At 42.4% G+C, this 18644-nt stretch overlaps 1 protein-coding gene across 2 annotated transcripts in view; it reads right to left on the reverse strand.

Moving 5' to 3' along the window:
- Nucleotides 1-5074: 5074 nt before the first annotated feature.
- The window catches only part of LOC133137236 (potassium voltage-gated channel subfamily KQT member 4), a 62588-nt gene continuing 49018 nt past the window's right edge, over nucleotides 5075-18644 (reverse strand). The window contains exons 11-16 of one of the 2 annotated variants that reach the window (XM_061255373.1): nucleotides 18421-18477; nucleotides 15394-15620; nucleotides 14840-14939; nucleotides 9891-10022; nucleotides 8483-8618; nucleotides 5075-8200 (exon numbers count right to left, since the gene is read on the reverse strand). In XM_061255373.1, coding sequence (XP_061111357.1) covers nucleotides 7994-8200; nucleotides 8483-8618; nucleotides 9891-10022; nucleotides 14840-14939; nucleotides 15394-15620; nucleotides 18421-18477 — 859 coding nt within the window. In that variant the 3' untranslated portion in view covers nucleotides 5075-7993. The remainder of the gene's footprint in view (nucleotides 8201-8482; nucleotides 8619-9890; nucleotides 10023-14839; nucleotides 14940-15393; nucleotides 15621-18420; nucleotides 18478-18644) is intronic. The other variant, XM_061255374.1, reaches the window with a different exon arrangement.

The raw sequence follows: 18644 nt of genomic DNA on the forward strand, positions 1-18644 counted from the left end.
GGGTATTAACAGTGGATGTCAGCAGTTTTTCTCTTAAAATGAAATCAATGGTCATAGAACATATTGGTCTTGTGGAATTTAGAAATGTGTATTGAGTGACATTATAAAAAATGAAGAACTAGCTAATGTGTTGAGATCAGGAAAATATTTGGATTTAGCAACATTTTTTCCCCTTCACTTGCTCATGACTTGGTGCTATGTTGTGTAACTAATTCCCCTTCATAATTACGTAACTTTAAATACGTAACTTTAAATAATCTCCCTCCTACTCTCTATCTATCTCAGTAATGTCAGGAATTGTAAAAAGGACAGAAGAAGGATATTTAAGCTGGACACATGCTGCAGTCTAATAGGCACCCAGAAATGACTGTGTGAGGAATTCTGAGCAGGAATGGAGTCCACGTTCCAGAGTCTGCCATCTGTGGGACGTCTGATAGGTCAATGACCCCGCCCTCCCACCACCTTCACCAATATATTGAGAAGGTTACTGAGGAATTTGGAGAACCCCAAAATCAACCCCCCACACACACATAGAAACAGGAACAATAATTACCACTATTGACAATGACGATTCATTTTGCTTTCTTTCTTTGTCCTAGCTTCATTACTTCATATGCAGTGAGGTAAAACAAGTTCTTGTTTATTTCAGAATTTGAAAAAAAGAAATAATAATCTGTTTAATCATGTGAAATTAGTGGGAGTGGGAACCAGTACAGTTTAATACTGCCATCTTGTGTGTATTTGACGTACAAGCACAGCAAGTTGTTGACCAGTTGGCTAAAGTCCCAAAACATCAACAGACTTGTTCTCTCAAGGTGTGTGGTATGCAATGTTTCACCTCAGCAATGCCTTTATTTTGTGCATATTCACTGGACCAGTCTGAAAATAGTTGGAACGTATTCTATCAGTAGGTTCTGCCTGGTTCCAGAGACACAAAGTGGAAAGCATGATGTCATAATACTGTTACTTGGATGGCTGAACATTCTAGAGCCATGACATCATCACACCTGCAACTATCTTGTTGAATGATGAATGAAAACAATGGGAATCAATGGCATCAGCCTGAGACAGGAAGATCACTGAGCAATCTTCTTAATTAAAAATAAAGGCTTCCCATGTCCAGTCCTGGTCCAAGATAAATATCCACAGAAATACAGACACACAGTGCCCCCATCCCAAATCTCACCTCTTGGGTGAGAGAAAAGTATATATTATATCAAAAAACTAATTGGGTCTCCAGACTACACATTTGCAGATGCTTGTTCAATGATCTCAGTCATGATCATTCACTCCCCAATGATCTCAAGTGTTTTGAAATGTAAAATGTCCTTTGAATATGTTTGGCTTGTTGGACATATTCTCAGGTCATGCTGGCTTGGATAGCATGAATAGTCTCTCGCTCTTCCCGTGCCGACACACAGCCCTTCACGCACTTACACGGGAGATTAAGATGAACCAGGGGGCCTCAGCCGCAGGAGTGCGGATCAAAAGTGCACGTCCCGCATTCTCTCCCCTCAGGAATGATGGGAATCGCGAAACACAGGGAGAACTGAGCAACTGGGCAGACATAAGCACGGACACATGACACAGACAGCCCGCTGAGGTGGGGGGAATAAAAAAATAAATCATTTCAAGCGAGACTGATGCAGTTGTTTTGTATATAACAGAAGCCTATGCCCAACTCGGTTTATTTCTTAACATTTGCCACTTATGAAAGTGTTATTGATTCTGCTTGAAGCTTTTAATGAATGCAGTGTTTTTAAAATGTTTTTAAAATGTGTGTGATATGATAATTATGTTATAACATCTCCCCACACCAAAAATAAAAAACTAATATTATTTACATGCACAATAATTTGTCTGCAGGTGAAGTAGCTTCTCCTGTGGTCTCCTTGTGTTTTTCATGTATTCATTTTCAGTGGCATAATTAATTACAATTAACAAAGAATAACAAACAATAATGAGACCACAGTCTACAGCATTAGTGTCAATGTGTTGTATGCATCTCATTGTATTCACATTACAAACAGAGGTTTTCTGGTTTTGCACAGTCCATAGAGAGTTGGTAGATTACAAGTGGCAAAAGCTGGGAAAAGTAAAGAGATTACGGTCATGTCACAGTCAACCAACACTATCTCTAGAGTCAATTGAAAACAATTGTAATTGAAAAATATACAAGTTTGAGTCCAACATGATAAAAAGCACAGCATAAAATTTGAAGACTATTATTCCCTCTACAGAATATTACCAGATGTACATTGTGATTTATGGAGCTGTCAAGAGTAAAGGAGCAAAACATTCGATAAATCTTTACATTCCAGTCTCTCAGAGGAGCTGAATATTCTATCACGGTGAAATTTTGAGAATGCGGCAAAAATCTACAATCTTACAATCAACTATTTTATCAAACCGTACTACATAAGCCATATTTTGTGTCACACTACTGGATGAGCAAAAGTAACAGAAAAATGTATGTTCCATGCCACTAATTCTGCTGATAATGCAATGTGCTACTCCAAAACTGCCATGCCATTCGATATATTAGCACACAAAATTTGTCACACCTGGAACAACAATTCATTATCCTACATGTACTACTGTTAAGTGTTACTTATAATTGATTACCATAGCATACTGCATGTCTCTTCTATTTCAAAGAGGGTAAGAGCAAGGTCACATGAAGACCTCATGGAGGTTAAGACTGCCCTCTAGTGGCCCCCGGGATAATAATGCTTTCAGCTGGGTAATGATATTCTGGAGTACAGTCCTTCACAGTATTCGGCACATAGTATGTTCGTATTTAAATCCTGGGGTTCATTTTCATACAGTAAATTACTGTCATACAGTAATTAATGTACAGTAACCTATTTGTGGCAAACACCAGCAATACATTCCCTTTTAGACCCAAAACACTGAACAAATATACACAGTAGAACAGAGGGGGTTAAAGATTAAAACCAGTATCACAGTGTTCAATCTTCAGAAAAAAATATTTATTGAAACAAATAAATTAACAAGTTAATCAAGTGAGGTACTATTATTCAATCAATAAGCATGTTTCTCTTTGTCAAAGCAATCAGCTGTACACGAGGAAAATCAAACATCAGTAATAATATTTATTAAAATTTTACTGGAAGAGAGCTTTTTAATTAGTCCGTTAGCATTTTATTGCTTCATAGAGTCATGTTATATTACAACAATTGCTGCATATAGTATATGAGGAGAGCAAACAGGGAAGGTTTGTGATCGGGATGAGAGCAAAATGGGATGTAAATGTTTTATTTAATTTCTTAAAGACAGGAAACATGCAGAAGACCTGGATCATGCATGGCATTCATGTAGTAGCCTGGACCACAGCTTTTTAAAAGTTTATAAAATAATGCTTGCTTTTGGCTATAAAAGTTTATTTTTGTGCAGAAGCTTGTTGTGGTCTCTAGGCCTGGATAACATGCTGAGGATGGCCAGTGTGCATGTTCATTGCAACATGGAGTGTGACTAACATCTTACCTCTCAGTATGCATGCAGACTAGTGCATGCATGTAACGTGTACAGACTGGGCTGTTTTCCATTAAATGCAATAATGCTGTGGCATACTACGGTCATGGGGTTATTTGCCCCAAGTCTGACCCTCATAAATTGGATTTGGCACTGAGAAGCCTTGTGTCTGAGAAATATTTACTTTGAGGCATTTGAGCATTCTATGAAAATATCCCGATATTAGGAATTGAATAGAATTTTTGATGAATCAAGAATCTTTCACATTTAAATTCTGTCAACATGACCAAATCTGCAGTCAATTTCTAACTGGCATCGGATTAGTTCACTTAATTTGACTTTGAAATCGGCCTTCACTTGACAGCTGTGTCATGCGATCTAGATGCAAATTCTGTGATTGAAAAATCACTAACATACACTGCAGTGCTAAATGATTGTACTCCTTCATCGCTTAAACTCAAATAATCATGCCAATATGTGCTTAGCATGTACACTGTACTGCATTCACCGAGTCACTATGGAGCTCTAAATGGCATGCAGTTTCCAATCCAAAAATCCTCACTGGAAAATAGGGGGTATAGGGGTGTACGCTACTTCAGTCAGGTCTTAAGTCTTGGGGCTTGGGGAAAGAGAAAGCCCCCCAGGTTCCCACATGCATGCAGTCAAACGCAGTGCTCAGTCATACGTTTCAACCATTTCAGCTCCATTGGTCTAGGGTGTGGGTTGTTACTGGTGGTCAATAGAACTAAAAACACCACCTGACTCATTTCCCACAGCTTTCAGAAAAATACACCAACAGCAGGAAGATGATCAAACTACCACTTAGCACACAAAATACTTGCACCATATGATCCCCCAATTGACCCCCTTGTGATCCCAATCAAAATCAGCTTTAAACTATGGAGCCCCATAGGGGAGATGTTTCCTGAAACTGAGCATTTAACCACCTGAGTCAACCAAACTCTTGGCTGGATTGTACTGGATGAAAATCTCCCAGTTCTCTGGGGACAGGGAGAGGTGCGTGTGTGTGCACTGGCTGAGCCTGGGCGGCAGATGTTTTAAAAAAACACAGCTGACAGAAAATTGCTTCAGACGTTTAGTTCTCATAGATAGCCGATTGTTGACATCGACAATCAGTCTGTCTGATGGATTCCTCCATCTGTCAATTATGTTTGCTTATCAAAACAGACAAATGTCTCATTCTTTGTGCTTTGTATGGTGTGCCATAATGGCTGAGTTAATTCAACAGCAAAATGTACATTATGGACAAGACAGAAATAGTTATTTACTCTTGCTTAGCGACTGATTTCTTCAAAATGTTTTATATAACGTGTAATTATATACCAAGGTTAAACAGTTATTCTAATCTTTTAATCTATTCCTGAGTGTTTACTAGTTTACTAGTAGCTATTACAAAAATAATATCAAGGCAGCATTCAGTTACCTCTTCACAGAACTTGTGGAGAAAAACCGGCACTGCCTTCATTTTCTTTCTGTAGGAATCAAAACTGTCAATGATTGGCTGATTCTTACCAGTCACTTATGAGAAGGAATGATTTTGCCATTTTCCTGCTGCAAGTTATTTTCACACATAAGCACTAGATTTATTGAACGTTTCTGAATATCAATTCAGAGATAAAGGGACATTTTGTTTCACACCAGTTAAGCATTACAATGAATTTCAATATCAGGATTTATTAAAAAATAAAACAGTGGAAAAATATTGAGGCTTTTCTAGAGTACCCAAGTACACTGTGAATAATAATCTGAGAAATCAGAGACTGCCCAAAAAGAAAACAGAATTAAAAAGAGTAACATTATAGAACAAGTATTTTCTTCCATAAATTATTGAATAAAGTGCTGTGGTGTTTGTATGTTAAGTATTGATTGTTGGACCTGCGTATTCCAGTTCTGTCCATTTCCATGATAAATGCCACTACGAGGGAGAACCTTTGCTAAACTCACTGCTCAAACATATGCTTTATATGGAAAATATGGTTGATGTGGAATAGTTCTCTAGACTATGCAGTGTAATGTGATCTTTGATAAATACTTAGCCATGCTATCGATTTGAACGCATACAGCATTTCTTGTAATTAAGTAGTACTGTTCCTTAGGATACATACATACATACGCGCGCACACACACACACACACACATATACAAACATACGTACAGAAATGTGAGTTCAAGTTTGTCAAGACTGATTCCAGACATTCAGTCAACTTTTTTTGCCTACTGTAGACAAACTATGCATATTCGTAGCCCCCACAAAGCAAAAGCCAGAAAAATTCCAGAGGTGCGCTGCAAATTAACCGAGAAAGTAGAAACAAAGTGAACTAAAATCTTGGCAGGTGGATGCTTTTTGTCACGTGAAATAGGCACATCATTATTACTGTACCCATCATCACAGTAACCTGTAATGATCTTAAAGACATGCCTGTGTTTATACCTGGCAATGAAAACGGCAATGACAAGATAAATCACAGTGAAAACAGGAGGGTGCAAAAAGGATTTTTTTGGATCAATGCTGTTCACATTTCATGATCCTTCAATCATCTGAATAGTGCACCAATTCACTGATCCCACAATGTCTGTGGGTCTAAATACTATAGCTATACAAATTTGTGCTGAACCTCCACATAATTCATTCTCCCGCTCTCAAAAAAAGCAAAAAACAACTGAGGAAAAGGGACTGAGTGGAGGTGAAGATGAAGAGAAATGATGAAGATTAAAGACTGAAAAGAGAGTCTGATGCTCTGCTTTCCTGACCTGGATTCGGAAGAACCTCGCAACTTTGGGTAGAGGATGTGCATGCAAGTCGTGCCAAATGTCTGCAGGCTGAAAATGCATGCATCCAAATGCTCAGGTGACCAAACCTCTCCATTAATTACACTCTGGTCTTGAAAATATCAATACCACTTTGTGCAGGCCTCAAGAACCCTCCCTTTCACAATCATGCGTGTCACCAGTTATATTAAAGGAGTATTGCAAAGTTTTTTTTCTCTTTTTTTTTTGCACAGTGGGCTTCTTAATGCTCACACATACACCTGAGTGACAGGGAATGCTATCAGCTCCCCCTCTCCCAGTGTGGGATCAGAGGTTCCACCTGGATGTATTGTTTTCCTCAGGACTGGTTTAGTGGGCGCACCAGAGCCAAGTGGAAAGCTTCAGGAGGGGATAGTAAGAGGTGGTGTTTCCCTCTTTCTGGCCTCTGTCCTTGGCTGGTTGGGCACTCTTATTACTGGGGAGGCTGTGCATTCTTCTGAGGCTCAAATACTGCCGATGGCACAAGTGACCACTGTGCTTCGACAGAAAAGTGCAGATCATGGAAATCAATTTCTGCCAAAATGGAAAAGAAAACAACATCCGGCCACAATACTCATCATGACCACAAAAAATAGTTTTAACATTTTTTGACAGTCTATTGATTACAAACAAACAAAATCATGTAGGACCTCTTATGAATGAAATCAAAAATCAAATTTCAATAACTAATAAAACCATCAAAAGACTGAGAGATTGCACAGAGCGCATGTGTGTGTGTGTGTATATTTGTGTGTGTCTATGTTTGTGTCCACAGATGCTGGAAGTAAAAATAAATAAAAAAACAGATGAGAAGAGGTGCGTAAAACAGTGCTTGCATATCAGTAGTCAGGTGTCTGTCCCCCTCAGAGAATTAGATCTAGAGAGAGAAGAGTCTGTGAGCAGACTTTGCCATGTCTCTGTTCAGGCATTGCCCCCTGGTGGAAAAATTCTTAATAACAGCCTCAAACCGAAGCAGCATGTGTTTCTCCCGGCAAGCCCGGCTGGTGCATGGGGTTGCCATGGAGAGGGTGACAGGAGAAAGGAGGAATAAAGAGAGGAGGGAGACAAGGTAAAGGTGTTGAGGGCTAGGAGTCACAAATGGAGTGAAAAGGAAGGGTGACTTAAAGGAGGGGAGGGTAATAGGGCATGAAAATCGGTGACACATTCTGTCCAGAGGGAGACAGATGGGTGGGGGGTTGAGGTAAGGGTGGTAGAGAATGAGTAAAGGGTTGGGGTGGTAGAACAGGAGAGTGATGGGTGGGGGGTTGAGGTAAGGGTGGTAGAGAATGAGTAAAGGGTTGGGGTGGTAGAACAGGAGAGTGACGGGTGGGGGGTTGAGGTAAGGGTGGTAGAGAATGAGTAAAGGGTTGGGGTGGTAGAACAGGAGAGTGACGGGTGGGGGGTTGAGGTAAGGGTGGTAGAGAATGAGTAAAGGGTTGGGGTGGTAGAACAGGAGAGTGACGGGTGGGGGGTTGAGGTAAGGGTGGTAGAGAATGAGTAAAGGGTTGGGGTGGTAGAACAGGAGAGTGACGGGTGGGGGGTTGAGGTAAGGGTGGTAGAGAATGAGTAAAGGGTTGGGTGGTAGAACAGGAGAGTGACGGGTGGGTATTGGGGGTAAGCTGTGCTTGTTCCTCCTGCTCAGTCCTGGCTGGGTTTTGATGAGTTCGGCCCACCCTGGCTGCGGCCGCCCTCAGTCCATGGTGCCTCCGCTGGCGGAGCGGGAGATGGTGAGGGTGTTGGCGGAGGGAAAGAGGTCGCGGTGGTCGGTGGGGCTGTGGTAATCGGAGGTGAGGTCGGGCTCCAGCAGGGAGGACAGGGTGAAGTTGGAGGAGCCCTTCTTCACGCACTGCGTGTAAAAGTTCAGCAGTAGGTCCAGTTTGTTCTCAATGGACTGCACCTGGGAAGCGCACGACAGCTGTCACTCGCGCCGCACCTGTCACTCACAGTGCATGTGTGACCTACATGATGCCTGTCACTCACATGACATCTGTCCCTCCCACAATGCTTACCACATACTGTGACCCACAAAAGATCCTGTTAACTGAGACAGAGAAGAGAGACAAGGGCAGGAAAGTAAAGAGGAAAGATAAGAGAGAGAGAAAGAGAGAGAGAGAGCGGGGAAGAAGATTCCATTCAGGTGCCCCCCATTCTATCCCTAGACGGTGAATTTGAGTTGTACCTGTTTCTCCACTTTCACTACACGTCCCATCATGCTTATCTCGTCCATAGGGTCTACCTCGGGGGGCGTCTTTTCACCCTTCTCACGCACCTTCTTGTCAGGTTGAATTGATCCCCGGCCCACAATCTGGTCGACCCTGACAAAATAATATATACAGTGCATTTTTTGTTGTTTTTCAAACAGTTTAAATTAAAAAATCACTATGTGGTTAAAGTGACTTTCAGTGACTTTTTAATTTGAGGATTTTTACATCCATAATGGGTGAACCGCGTAGGAATAACAACCATTTTTATTCATAGTCCCGCCATTTTAGGGGACCAAAAGTAATTGGACACATTAACACAAACTGAAATAAAGTTACCATATTCAATATTTCATTACAAATCCTTTGCAATCAATGACTGCCTGAAGTCTACGACCCACAGACATCATCAGATGCTGGGTATCTTCCCTGATGATGTTCTGCCAGGCCTGTACTGCAGCCCACTTCAGCTCCTGCTTGTTTTGGGGGCTATTTGCCTTCAGTCTGTTCTTCAGCAAGTGAAATGCATGCTGAATTTGATTGAGGTCAAGTGATTGACATTCCACTTTCTGGCCTGAAAAACTCCTTGGTTGCTTTGTCTGTACGTTTTGGATCATTGTCCTACTGCATCCATTCAGTTTTGATGCATTTGCTTGGATCTGAGCAGACAAGATGTTTCTGTATACTTCAGCATTCATACTGCTACTGCTGTCAGCAGTGACATTATCAATGAACAGAAGTCAGCCAGTTCCAGCGGTAGCTATACATGCCCAAGCCATTGATGGTCTTCTTTGATACATCCTCGAGAGTGTTCTTGATATGTTGACCAATTTCAAAGGGATTTTTCTTTACCATTCAAAGGATTGTTCATTCACTACAGTGGTCTTCTGTGGTCTACCAGGTTGTTATGTCTTGCTTCTTCTGAATGTGCCAAACTGTTGATTGCAGATGGCATTCCTAGAATCAATTTTCACCTTTTGCACCTTTGAGCATGAACTAATGATTCCTACACTGTTAACCCTATATGGATGTAAAAACCCTAAAATGAAAGCTAAAAGTCTGCACAGAACAACAAAAAATGTGTCGCTAATACTTACGGACTTACGGTTATGTATAACATATACCAAAATAAAATAACACACAAGCTCAGGGGACTGTTCCAAAGAGCAGGTTTACTGAGTTAAGGCCTGTCCACACCAAGAATGATAAATATAACAATAACTATAAATGTATCATTATAAAAATCATTTTAAAGAACTTAAGTGGATGATGGTGATGAATAGAGTGATCACTTTCAGAGTTATTATTTCTAGCTGCATGAAAGATAAAAACACTGACAAGCATAGTGTGTGTTTGTGTGTGTGCACTTTTGTTTTGGAAGTCCACCTGCACTGCAAGCTCTTGATCCTGCCCAGCATGTCCAAGTGTCCAGCGGAGTACTGCTCAATTACATCCTTTACGTCATATGGACGCAATGTCTCCTTAAACTTGCGCTTGGCCACCAGAAACTTGAGAATCCTGTGCAGATGTAAGAAGGCAAACACAGTCACCACACAGAAGCAGAACATTCTCCATTCACTGACTGTGACTTCATCATCACAGAGGTTCCAGAAAATCACACTTACTCATGGAAAAAATGCTGAATTCCTATGAAGATAGAGTTACACTCCCTGAGCACTTTATTAGGTAGACCTGTACACCAGCTTGTTAATGCAAATATTTAATCAGTCAATCATGTGACAGCAACTAAATGCATAAAAGCATGTAGTCATGGTCAAGAGGTTCAACTGTTTTTCAGACCAAATGTCATGAATATCTCAGAAGCTGCTAATCTCCTGGGATTTTCACACAGAATAGTCACTAGAGTTTGCAGAGAATGGTGCGAAAAACAAAAAACATCCAGTGAGCAGCAGTTCTGTGGGCAGAAACATGTTGTTAATGAGAGAGGTCTGTGGAGAAGGGCCAGACTAGTCAAAGCTGACAGGAAGGTGACATTTTACATTCACATTTTTGTCATTTGGCAGACGCTTTTAATCCAAAGCGATTTACAAGTGACATTAACGCAAATAACCATACATGCAGAAGAGCATCACTGAACACACAACACGTCAAACCTCTTAAGTAGATAGGCTACAGCAGCAGAAGACCAATAAGTCTGTAAATAAGTCTAATAAATACCTAATGAAGAGAGGATTGTATAATAGACCAATGCAAAAGGAATTAAAAATGAGAAAGCTATTATCAGCTACTATATATTTCCATAAATAGCAGCCCTCTAGCATTGTAGCCATTCCTCATTTCACTGAAAATAATCACTCAGTCCACCAAACAAACCCTGCTGCTTGTCATTAAAGCCCCCCTCCAATGCAAAAGTCCTCCCCAGCAATCCCTATTATTTAATAGGTCAAACCCTTCTTTCATATGATAAAGCATCCCCTGCATCGCCTCTTTGTTCGATGGCACAGGTGTGAGGTGGAATCAGAGAGGTTGGCAGGGAGACGCCGTGTTAACCTTCGCCAAATGACAATCATCCAAGCTAATTGTCAAAAGAACTCATATCGACCATTGACCATCGATCATCTCCGCCTCTACCTAATGAACTCAAACTTGCAGAGAGAACCATTGGTAATAACCCATAATAGACCGCTTGGGGTCAGAATACCAGGCTGCTTTATTGATTTGAGAAGCCTGAGGTCAACGACTTCCTTGTGAAATGCAAGCTAGCATTCAAAAATTGTTCCTCCTTTTCGCTTAGCCAGTTGCACATATGGACACAGAAGTATTACAATGTGTGGCAATCATTTTATGATATGTAGGATATTGATTAATAGACTGTTGGATCAATAGTCAATATAATAAATGGACCATGCCATACCGGTGCACATAGGTACAACTGTTACAAATAATTTCATGCGCGAGGCCCTCAGTGAGATGCTATAAGCAAATACATTTTTAATAAAAGGGTAGTGAACTGAGAGCACAGCAGAGTGCAGAGAGAGGCAGTAGAGCAGGGCTGCCCAATCCTTTTCCTGGAGCTCTACAGTCCTCTGGTTTTCACTCCAACCTGAACATAACACACCTCATTCAACAGCCAGAGATCTCATTGAGCTGCTAATTAGTATGATTCCAAATAATAGGGTTGAAATGGAAATCAACAGGATAGTAGATCTCCAGGAGTAGAGATGGACAGCCCTGCTGTAGAGACTCCCCTGAAGCTCGGGTGTGTCAATCTTATCCGAAAGGCATGATGGTGCAGTATGGGCGCAGGTTTTGCTTTAGTCCAGCACTATAACACCAAATCATTCAAATCATTAACTAATCCTCATTTTCAATCAAGACTTTGATAAGTAGAATCAGGCATCTTAGTGTTGGGCTGAAATAAAGACCTGCACCCACACTGGCCCTTTTTGGCTAACATTGGACACATCTGCTATAGCTGAAACCTGTGGAGCATGGTGTCAGGCCTGCGGGGATAGTTGTTAGCACATGCCACCCCCTCCTTTCTGGTTAACGCTGATTTGCCTCATCATGCCCATATTACGCTGGCTGAGCCTGCTGGCTCGGCAGAAAGGCAAAACACCGGATTAAAAAAAAGAAAAAACATTTCACGACACAGCGGCACTTAAACCATCACCCCTCGCAGTGATGGATAACCTTACGGGACAGGGCTGGGGGAGGGGAGCCGGCCTTTTCTTTTTACGAGAAAGCCCTATCTCCCGCAAACAGATGGCAGTCTACGGGATAAGGCTCCCTTTAATATCCAGGCTCTCTGTCACGGAGAAGAAAGGAATCGCGCTCCCGGGGAGCCGGACTGCGTGGGAGGCACGGAACGATCCGGAACGAGAGACGGTGAGGAGCCACTGGGGCTGCCGCCGCTGGATACTCAGGCTTAGGCTTTGCAGAGCTCGAGTGGCTCCCCATCTCACTGTGGTTCTGCTCCCAGAAGACTGGAGCAGGTTCACAGCTGGCACTGCCACGGCAGCCCACAGAAGCTCTCGAGAAGAACCGGCGTTTCTTGATGACTCCAGTTTTTTATTTTCTGCATGTGTTTTTGCAGGTAGCTGCACATTTTGCTTTGGTGGGTCTCAGGTGCAGGTAAAATAAAGGGTAAGGAAGAAGAGAAGCAGGGGAAAAAAAAACTATATCCCATTTATTTTCCTCCTCTGAGGGTTTCTGCAAATTGCTGACTGGCTAACGGCTGCTTCTCTCTCTCTCTCTTTCTCTCTCTCACACACACATACCGCTCTGCACCTATATGTTGTAACATGGTCAAGGTCTCTCAACATGGATTGGTCTCCCAACATTTACTTCAGAAATCAATCCATTTGGGGTGGACACCAACATCCATTACTATCCTTGGAGTCAATCAAATACATCAGTTGGAGTTGTGGCTGGTTGCTTACTGTAGATGACCAGGAGACTGTAGGACTATAGAGTCCCTGGAGGCCGGTGCTTAACCTTAATATATCCAGCAATACACAGAATAGTGCAGCATAAAGTGTGCCTCAGCAAAATAAATAAAACTTAATGATACATTAAGGATATATTTTTGGGGGGTGGAGTAATGTCATATTTTATTGCATTGTATGCAGGTTATTCATTGCTTGATTGCAAAGGAGACAAGTACAAAAAGCCTTTAATGTGCCTTTCCGAAAGCAGCCCAGAGATTTCCGATGCTAGCCATGCTAAACATCTCTACTGTGGCGCTCTGATAAACTGTGTGTCTCGCTTTAAAGTAAAAGCTCAGCATTTTGCCTATTGCTAAATTTACCTTTCTTTACAGGGCATCCATCTTTAGTCGAAGTACCTGTGTGAAAATATCGGCCTTTATGCAGTCTATTCTGTGCACAGCGCTGGTCCTGCTGAAGCCAACCCTCCTGCCTGCTCCAGCAGCGGTCAGCTAACTCTGAAACTTTCACCAGCATATGGTGCTCACACTCAACACAGCTGGGTCCAGTGCAATACACAAGCTCTAGTCTCCATTACAGGACAGACTTACTCTTACTCATCTCCATCACCAGATGTCTACTTTATCAAGGGCCAAGTTACAGTCCTCCAGTCATGAAATATACCTTTTTGTTCTGAGCACTGATGCTCTTGAAAAGTAATTCCTTTCTGCAGTCCCACTGACCAAAGGACAGTATCAAAGGACCAAAGGACAGTACTTCAACAGAAGGGCAAAGCATATATTTGGACATGGCAAAGCATTAGCAAAACATGTAGACAACTCAACTAATAATGCACAGAAATACCTTGTGTCTGCATTCCAGTCTCAAGGGGGGCTGGGTGGGACCGAGAATAATCCATTCACGGCCCCTCCCGCAGGAAACCTGACTGCTGCCCAGATGTTTGCTGGCACTTTCGTTTTTTCTGCTTCCCTCAGTACAAAATCTCTGTTAGGAGGGGTGGGGGGAGGCAGTGTAGACAAGTGTGCGACAGGGTACCTACACTCTTATGCATGGGCTACTTACATACTTACTAAATCACAGAGAGAAGGCTCTCATATCCAGACAAAAAGAGACTTCATATCTATGTGTACTGCGCTAAATCTGTCTCTCTTTCTTTACTTTTAAAGATACGCTTTATAAGCAATGTGCTCTCACAGTTACCACAATGGATTAAAAGTGAGAACAATGTACATTCACTGTCACGGACATTGATTGTGTGTGGGATGGTAAGATGGACAGGCTCCTAGCATTGATGGACAGCGGACAGCGGAACAGGCAGTGTTCAGTACAGGTGGACATATAGCAGCATGCTGTGGCGAGGCTGGCTGTCCATGAGTTCAGCAGGCTCCTTGCCTTTCAGCAGGCTCCTTGCCTGTCAACCGCTGAACTGCCCACTGCATGATGCTTGACTGATTGATAGATATGTTGCCATGGCAGGGGTCGTCTGAGTGACAGGATCGGGAGCCCAGTGGCTACACCCATGGCTGAGCACCTTGTTTAGAGCCATAAAGTGAACGGTCCTTTTGTCAGCTGAACCGCAGATGGACACATGCAGACATGCTGGTGGAATCTGAGGCAGTACTGCAGAAGTCTGCTTAATTTACCACAACTGATTTAATTATGATGGCTGCAGTTCTGCCGATTGAGTCTCCATACTAGAGTTTGAAATCAGGTCTTCTGACTGTCTGACCGTAGTCCTCAACACAGGTTAGATTTTTCTTTTCTTTCATATATTGTTTCAGGCCAGTCTGACCTTTAAGTTTAACATAGGGCTACATGGTCACACTATAGAAAAGGTATTCAATCTGAGAGAGGGCCCAGTTTCATGTGCCTCTCTCTCCAGCTGGCCATGGTGAGCACGGGGTCACCAGAACCTAGGGTTCTCACCTGACTGCCCGAATTAGAGTCTTCACAGCAGGGACCACATCATCCACCGCCACGTCACAGTACGCCTTGTCCTCCAAGCTCTCCTCCCCCGTCCCCTCCACTGAGAACGAGAGAAGGAAAGGGTGAGGGAACAATAGATAGGAGAGATGTAGAACAATGGGGAAAATGAAGAAGAGGACAGAATATGGAAAGAGTGAAAGATCTACATCAGTTAAAAGAATGCTTTACATTTTCACCCATGACAAATTTCGGAGAAGTCACTGTATTTTGACTGTATTGGGTATGCCTGGGAGTATAGTTTGTGTATGTGACCTAGTGACTGGCTAGTGGGAAGCTCATGTAATGTGTGGATTGCGTGTGATAGGTGTGCAGACTGCATGGTAGGATGGAGGCATTTGGTCTGAGTGAAATGTGCATGAGGTGTAGTCTTTAGAGGGGTTTTGGTCTATGGCATAGAACATGTAGTGTGTAAAGAGTGTGGAGTTTAGGGTACAGTGTGTAGGACTCACAGTGTGTACAGTGTGTGATGAAGGTAGTGTGTGGACGTTAAGTACCGTCGGCAGTGGGTCGAGGTTTGAGTCTCAAGGAGGTTCGGAAACGGGTGCGGTCATTGAAGCTCCAGCTCTTCTGGACTTTTCCTGGACTGGTGGCCTCAGGAACATTCTCCGAGCTTGGGGTGCGACCAACCCCCCCAGGGGGCAGTGGGGATGCTTTACCACGTATCCCCTGGGCCGACCGTGAGTTGTTCATCCGGATTCGGTCCCGAAAACCCATCTTCCCACTGCCACAAGAGAGACAAAATTAACCTGCACTCCTTTGCTCACAAACAGGAAATACTGAGCATATGGGCATAGGGGAGAATGGTAGCTTCAATGCAGTCCTAAAGGGTTTTCACAGTAGTACAGTTTATGCCCTTTTGACTCTGTACTCCAGTGCATTAGATTTGAAATAAAGAAATGAGGTACAGTGGGCCCCAGAATGAATGGCACCCTTAATAAAAATGGAGAAAAGATGCTGCATATAATAAACAACATGCATAATGATCAATATTTTATGTTCAAACATACATAATTTAAAGACGAATTTAGTTTATCTCAGTCTAAAGGAACTATATGGTGTCATTCCATCACTTCCGTTGTGGACAGATGAGACCAAGATTGACTAAGCAAACTAGCCATCTTGTTTTTGCAGCAAACTAGGGTTTTTTTATTCACTATGGTGAGAATTATTTGGACATCACCTGGAGTACAGAGCCAAAAGAGCAGAAATTGTACCACTGTCCAAACACTTATGGACTGCACTGTATTCCCTCTTTTAAATATGCTCTCTTTCATACTCTTGTTACAATGGTACCCTTTGCTTTGCCAAAAAAAGCTTTTTTGTGTTTAGTACACAATTTGGCTTTCTCTACCTTACTAAACATAAAACATTTGTAATTATCTTTTCCATCAGCCAATTTCCATGCTTGACTGACCCCAAGTGGACTTCTTTAGTCAGGTCTGTGGGTCAGTCTGACATTATAGGATTCAAACAGCACATGCAGCACACTTATTTCAGTTAAACGGCTAGACAGACAAACAGGCAAACACACATAGGCTCAGATTGGAAATACATGGATGGAAAAAACGACTGAGAGGAGAAAAGACAGAACCACAGAAGAATCAAGATTGATTTTAAGGGAAGAATATGTTTTGAAGGCTTCAGGGACATTTTTATACACAGTCCTATGATCACTCTTCCAAGCCTCTATTAACTCCCAGACTGTTACCAGAATTATACCTTTAGAGTCAACTGGTCACTCACAGTTACTCACAGAGCAGGGATACCAGATATATCTATTTAACCACATGACTACCATAACCCACCAAGCCTATGAACCGGTCAATGTAGAAAACAAGGTTATTTTGAATTTGAACTTTTGTCTCAGGAAGCTAATAGCACAAAATGAAGAAAATTCCAGAAACAGGGAATTGGTGGTATAATTGCCAGTCACATATTAGACAATGATTTCTATTAATAGGAAATTCCGTAAGGGGGCTTTGACAGCCAAAGGTAGTGCATAAGGGCAAACACAGTGACATTTCAAAGACCATCAATTTTTTTACTGAATTTCCAACACTTTGAGAGGATAGTGAAAAATACACTTCAACAGAGAACCAAATACATTTCGGGTTGTACAATGTGTGTAAAAAACCACTTGTACCAAGCTCTAGTTATCCAGGGTCATGTGATTGCTTGACTCAACTGTGATATAAAGTACAATCAGTGAACTGAGGTGTTAATCCTTGAGCGTGACATCTGTGTGGCAGAATGAAAGTGGAATTTCTGGAAATTTCCAAAGCGGCTCTCACTTTGAATGACCAGATCAAAGAAGTTCCCTCCTATTGAAGCATTTTGTAGCTCCCACTCCCCACACACACTGTTTGCAGGGCTTGTGAGGATGACTTTAAAACACTGTGAAGTTGAGCGAATGAAGGCACAGTTTACCTCAGAAGTTCAGTACGATACATACTGTGCGTTTGGGCTGCCATTTAAATTAATATTTAAACAGCAAAGGAAGGGTGGTGGTGGGAGTGGGAGTGGAATTACTCCTTTTACATGCAGAGATAAAGAAAAAACAGGAAAAAAGAGATGGGAATGCATTAAGATTCCAGTAAAATTATCTGGGATCACGCTTCTCCAGAAATGTCAGAAAAAACATGACGCAACTGGATCAACCAAATGACGCAAGAAACAAAACACTGCTCCTATTTTTTCTACCAGTCCACATCACACAAGTTCTTTACGCGAGTACCAAATCTGATGCTGCAAAATAAAAGTTTCTTGGACTAAAGCACAGCTGCGGTCACATGCAATGCAATTCAAGCCAATTTCTCATCACAGACAGGGGTTTGGGGGAGGGGGGGCACCAGGGAGAACAGGCAAAGAGGGATTTGTTTCAGCCTGCTGCACATTTTTAACATCAAACAGCCATGCATGTGACCTTTTCAAAGCTTTGCCTTACTGGAACATGAAATGCTGGACTTTATCAGCTTTGAAAGGTACACAGAAAATGAACAAATTAATTACATTTTCTTAAAAGGAGAATGGATCTATTGTTCTGGAGGAACAAATTAGCCAACTAGTCAAAGTTACGTCCACATAATCGTTTGATTATGCCACTGTGTTTCGGTTATGAAATAGCATACGAATGAGGTCAAGCACAGGCGAACAGTTCATTCAAACTCCATTTCCAGTTAGAACAGTAACGTTAACCGGCAGCAAGAGGTACAACAGAAACTGAACTCTTCAGCATTAACAGTGTGTTGCACATCAGCTGGAACATCAAAGGTTTTTGATTCAGAGCTGATGCTGCACCCCATTTGCAATGATGTTATAGCTCTACTGATAACAGCATATTCATCACTGTGACCTATGTACCATAGTCTGCCTGATTAACTGAGAGTGGACAGCACTGGACCAAAAGGCTTTGAAACCGTAGATGCGGGATAAGCTGGGTGGGGGTTCGGGGTTCAGGGTTCAGGGTTGGGGGTGGGGGGGTTCAGGCCGTGCCCAGTGCACAGGCGCATCACCATGGATACCTCTGCTTGCGGCCAGCGTGAATCCGGAAGAGACCCCGCTTTTTACAAATGAGCTGACTGAGGAGACACACAAGGCAGAGGGAGACTGTGTGAGGGGTGTGGCTCAGAGAAGAAAGGGGTGTGTCCCAGGAGTGTGACAGATGTATGTCAGGGATGAAAGGGGTGTGGCTCATCGAGCTGAGGGGTGGGGCTCAGAGAAGAAAGGGGTGTGTCCCAGAGTAGTG

This window comes from Conger conger, chromosome 9 (genome assembly GCF_963514075.1).
Source record: "Conger conger chromosome 9, fConCon1.1, whole genome shotgun sequence".
NCBI lineage: Eukaryota > Metazoa > Chordata > Actinopteri > Anguilliformes > Congridae > Conger > Conger conger.